The 5,227-nt window shown below is 46.6% G+C and overlaps 1 protein-coding gene across 1 annotated transcript in view; it reads left to right on the plus strand.

Annotated features, from left to right (window-relative positions):
• The window catches only part of STK38L (serine/threonine kinase 38 like), a 114,154-nt gene that overhangs the window by 88,611 nt on the left and 20,316 nt on the right, over positions 1 to 5,227 (plus strand). The window contains exons 6-8 of the mRNA XM_019515712.1: positions 2,204 to 2,327; positions 2,836 to 2,990; positions 3,697 to 3,799. Of these exons, the coding sequence (XP_019371257.1) occupies positions 2,204 to 2,327; positions 2,836 to 2,990; positions 3,697 to 3,799 (382 nt within the window). The remainder of the gene's footprint in view (positions 1 to 2,203; positions 2,328 to 2,835; positions 2,991 to 3,696; positions 3,800 to 5,227) is intronic.

The raw sequence follows: 5,227 nt of genomic DNA on the forward strand, positions 1-5,227 counted from the left end.
GGGAGTGTGGTTGGGGGGTGTGGGTATGGTGCTGATAAGGTGTGTGGGGGGTATGGGACTGTTGTGCACGTGCTTGTGGGGGGGTGTGGGACTGTTGCACGTGTGTGTGTGGGTAGGTGGGTATGGTGGGGGGTGGGATGTATAGTGGGATGTGGTGGGGGGTGGGTTTGTGTGGGTATGGTGGGGTGTGTGATTGGAGTGTGGGGGATAGTGTTGGGTGTGTGGGTATGGTGGGGGTGGGTTGAGATTCGATGTGTGGCGGGCTCCTCCCCCCTTACCTGCTCTTTGTGACGTGACTGAACCCAGCCCCTCTGTGGGCAGTGGGGAGAGGGATCAGCATTGCCTGTCTGGCTCACAATGTGCTGCAAAGGGCAGGTTAAGCAGCTGCCACTGCTGGGCAGCAAGAAAAGCCCATAGGAGAGGGAAGTGAGGACAGGGAGCTGAGCCTGGCACCACCGGTTCTGTTTGTCTGTATCCCACACCTGCCTGGTGGGACTGCAGCTGAGCCTGCGCTGGCTCCAGCTGCTACTGCTGCTTCTTGCTATGTTCCTGTTCAGCAGAGCTGCACCAACTGCACACTGGCTCCTGCTGCTACCCCACTTGTCTGTCCCGTGCCTGCCAGGTGAGGCTTTATGAGCAGCCAAGTTCCTTCATCCCTACCCCCCTCCATTCACATGCTCACCCGCCTAGCCGTTCATGAGCAGAATCAAAGTGAGCTCCAGGCAGAGCCGACCCTGCTCCCCTCAACACTTCAGCTTCCCCTCCCTACCTTCTGCCCAGAGCACTGCGACAGGGACAGGAAAAGGTGTCCTTGGAGACTGCAGGAGCCCAACAGTTCCCTGGGCAGCGACAGCAGCAGCTCTGACTGGAAGCTGTGCCGGCTGGGCTGGCGCCCTCCAGCAGAGGAAGCTGGGAGCACAGCAGATACTGCCCCAGGCGAGAGAGTCGAGGCTTGGCCCCATGCAGAACACAGCAGGGGTAGCCACTGGCAGGGCCAGATGCAATTAATTGGTGGGTGCCTGCCTGTGGGCCAGATCCAGTCAGCTGGTGTGCTGGATCTGGCTTGTGGGCTATATTTTGCACACCCCTGCTTTAGAGCATCACAGTTTTCCCAACTGACAGTGGTACAGATTCAGAATAGTTTATTGAGGTCCCTTTCTGGACACACTAATTTTACGGTGCTTTAAGATTGAAAACCCAACACCTTGGCATATTCTTTAGTTCATTTTGCAGGCTGTTCACTAATATTTTACAAATACTCTGCAAAGATGTTACATCAGGACACTGAATTTGGGTACCATGAACTGAATGATATTCTACCAGTTCAATCACTTATCTGTTTCCTGCATTGGTAATGGAACTAATTTTCTGTCAAGCAAAGAGGCTATGAAATAAAAACTGCCACTTAGTATTACCTTCACATCTTTTTCCAAATGTTGTAAAGATAGCAGCCAAGTCACTCTTATTAGAGATGATTCAAGGTATGTATCTTATTTAGCTTTGACTGTGAGATAAAACCAATATATGAATGCTTATCAGCTTTTTTTGAGTACATAAATAAGAAATCTCATAACTGCTGTCACCAATTCTAATTTTTTTCAGGTCTCAATTTCTGCACCCTTAAAGACAAGATCCTGTATTGTATTATATGCTTGTATATATTAGGCTTTCTTAGTGACTTTTACAATTAAATTCCATCTATTTGTGAGAGCAACTATGATATCATAATCAGTATAGTAATATTGCAAAGCTTATCTTGATGCAAGGTCTTGTACATTAACATTTCTAAAAATGTCTTTTTTTAGAAACAAGTAAATCTGAGCCTGTTTGTTTCATTTCAGTAAAACAGTCCTAGAGGTATTCTGTTTCTACGCATGCTTTATTTGATTCCCAAATATTGTGTGTTAAACAAAATCACCCTTCACTTATGGAATCCCACATTTGGAGATCTCTTGATGGCATCTTAAGTCAGGAGGCTGCCTGGAGGCAATAAGGACTGTATTATTCTAGTAAAGCATTCAGTTGATGTCAGTGGGATTTTGTGCTACGAACTTAATATGGAGTCTTTGCAGTATCTACCCTTTGTATGAAAAATAGTTTCTTCATCAGACGTAATAAAAAAAGTGAAGAACAGTAGGAAGTTTAATGTTAAAGAAGTTGGTTCATATTTATATTAATGATGCTATTTCTTAACTCTCCACAGGTGGCCCATATCCGAGCAGAAAGAGATATATTGGTTGAAGCAGATGGTGCCTGGGTGGTGAAGATGTTTTACAGCTTTCAAGACAAAAGGAATCTTTATCTTATCATGGAGTTCCTACCTGGAGGTAAGTTTTAAGTTCTGTAATTTGTGACGCAAATTTTCACGTTTCCCTTTTGCTCTTAGGTGCTTAAAAAGAAAAAGTATGAATTTTGTGCTAGCTTGTATATTATTTTTATGTAGTAGTGCCAGTGTAGTAACCATTTCTGCATTTCTGAAATTTTAAATCATCCTTAAGTAGAATTGGAGTCTGTTCTATTTTCCTCTGCTGATGTTAGTATCAGTAAACGTGACTCTTACTGGAAATAAACTGTCATGCACTACATGTTGGGAGATAATTAAACCTAGTTTACCTCAGTGAGTACCTGAATTGAAATTCCAGATTCGTAACTTTCAGTTGATTCTTTCTGGGACCAGTTTGCCAAACAGGTTTTGAAGCAAGCAAAACTGCTCCTTTTAATAATGGTCTGATTATAGAAGACCATAAAGAACAGTTGTAAGATTAAAACAGACTCTACTGACTTTTCCAGTAACATTATTTGATTAATAAAATGCATTTATTTTCTTTGATATAGGTGATATGATGACCTTACTGATGAAGAAAGACACCTTGTCAGAGGAGGAGACACAGTTTTACATTTCTGAGACAGTACTGGCCATAGATGCCATTCATCAGCTTGGCTTCATCCATAGGGATATTAAACCAGATAACCTTTTGCTGGATGCCAAGGTATGTAACATGTTTGCGATAGTAACATAGAGTAACTTTACTCTAGGTGAGATGTCCTAAATAAAACAGTACAGCAGAAGCTCTCATGTGAGCTGATGGATAACCAAATATGCTGGTTACCTGAGTGGTGCCTTTACCTGATTGGGCAAAGATGCCCTTCCCACCGTGTCCGGTGCATCAGTGTGCCGGGGGACAGGCACCATGCCGCCCCTCCCCTGGCATCAGTGTACTGGGGGACAGGGAAGGGGTCCCCACACAGGCTGCTTTGCCCTGGGCTGTGGCCTGAAGGTGGGACTCAGTGAAACCGGAAGTCCTACTTCTGGTTTCACTTTTGCCGCTTCAGCTGGCATGCCGGTTAATAGAGCATGCAGGTTCATGAAGTGTCAGATAACAACACGGCTTTTACTGTATTACGCTTTTCTGTTCCAAATCTCATTCTTTCCCCTACAGTCTTAAAAACATAAATGAGTCCCAAACTCTTTGGAGTAATTAAGCAGTTTTTCATTACAAGCTATTATTTCAGAGCAGAATCATTTTAATAATTTCTTGATATGTAAAGAGTCATCAGTCCCTATGTTGTCCTCTAATGTTGGATAAGGTAATCCTACAAAACATTATTTTACACAGTTCCTAAGTGAGTAAGTTGTTAAAATATATTGTGCTCTTTAAGCCTTCTCAATAATACGTTTATCTTCAATTTCTGTAGGGTCATGTAAAACTGTCTGATTTTGGACTATGCACAGGTTTAAAGAAAGCTCACAGAACTGAGTTCTACAGGAACCTTGCACACAATCCACCGAGTGACTTCTGTAAGTATCTGGTGTTTCAGTTACAGTATTTAAGTGGTTTTAGATTGCAGTCATACCACAGCATAATCTGATCCTGTTAGGTCTCCCTGGCTAAGAAGGGTTGAGTTAGGTGGGGCTGTTTTTGGATGGAAGACCAGTTCACTTAACATCTAGGTATTACAGGGAGAAAGTGGCATTGGTGGTTCTACATATGGTACTTTTCCTTCCTGAAGCTGTATTGAATCCAATTTTCATGATGATGATAGAGGGCACTGTGCTGCTGGAAATACTCTTCCAAATAGGTTTCATGTGTATGTCCTAACAAAGTAGAATCAGTAATGATCAGGGATACTGTTTTTCTATGCTTAAAAATCACAAGTTCTCTGATAACCACCCCCCTGCATTTTCCTGCACTTAAAATGAAAAGCCACTGTGTATGTGTATGTACCAGTTGAACACAGTGTTTTCCTGATATATTTACAATTTTAAAGGAGTTTGGAAGCCTACCAGTGCCTCAATCACTATAATAAAATACATTCTAAATACCTATACATTTTGATATTTGATTTTGTGTTTTTTATCATGGAAAATCAGAGCTCCCCCTGCCCCTCTCACTCACTAGGATCTGGGTCCAGCTGCAGCTGTTCCCCACCTGTTTTCTGCCACTGAGCAGCCCTGATATGCTGGTGCCCTGCCCATGCCATTGCCTCTCACTGCTGAACCCACAGCCCCCTGCTCCCTCAGCCCTACTGGAGGGGTGTCTCAGCTACCAGGGCTATGGGGCCAGGGACCCAGGTCTACAGCTGCCCCCCTGCAGCAGCACCTGAGCCCCAGCTGCCACCTATGGGAGGTGGCAGCTCCTGTGGCCCAGAGTGCGGAGCCTGACTTCCCCACACACACAGGTGGCAGGGCTGGAGCAGAGCCCATGGTGGGCGGAGGGGTGGGGCAGTGACAGATGTCAGCTGCCTGCTGCAGGCTTGGGGCCCCCTACCCTGCTGCCCTTCCTCCTGGGGCGGGACCCAGTGCAGGAGAGCAGTGAGGCAGTGAGGTTTGTTCCCGTCTCCAGGAGCCCTGTGCCACCATGGCAAGGCATCCCCTGCCCACTTGGCAGCAGTGTACTGCTCTTCTGCAGCACCACTCCTGCTGCTGCTGGGCAGGCAGGGAGTGCCTCACCATGGCAGTGAAGGGTTCCCAGTGGCAGCATCAAGCTTTCCTGCCCTGCTGCACTGGGTCTTGCCTGCTGGGCCCCAGAGGCCCCAGAAGCCAGGCAGCAGGGCAGGGAACCCTGGGCCCTTTGAGCACACATTTCTGCCCCAGCCCTGTGCCCTAAGCCTCATGCGCCACCCTGGCTGGGCAGCACCCGCAGCCACAGCCCTGCCCAACTCCCTCTCCCTTTCTCCCTCACTATGCGGGCCTCAATTCACCCCCCCCCCCCCCCCCCCCCCCCCC

This window comes from Gavialis gangeticus, unplaced genomic scaffold (genome assembly GCF_001723915.1).
Source record: "Gavialis gangeticus isolate Ggan-Ray unplaced genomic scaffold, GavGan_comp1, whole genome shotgun sequence".
Lineage (NCBI taxonomy): Eukaryota > Metazoa > Chordata > Crocodylia > Gavialidae > Gavialis > Gavialis gangeticus.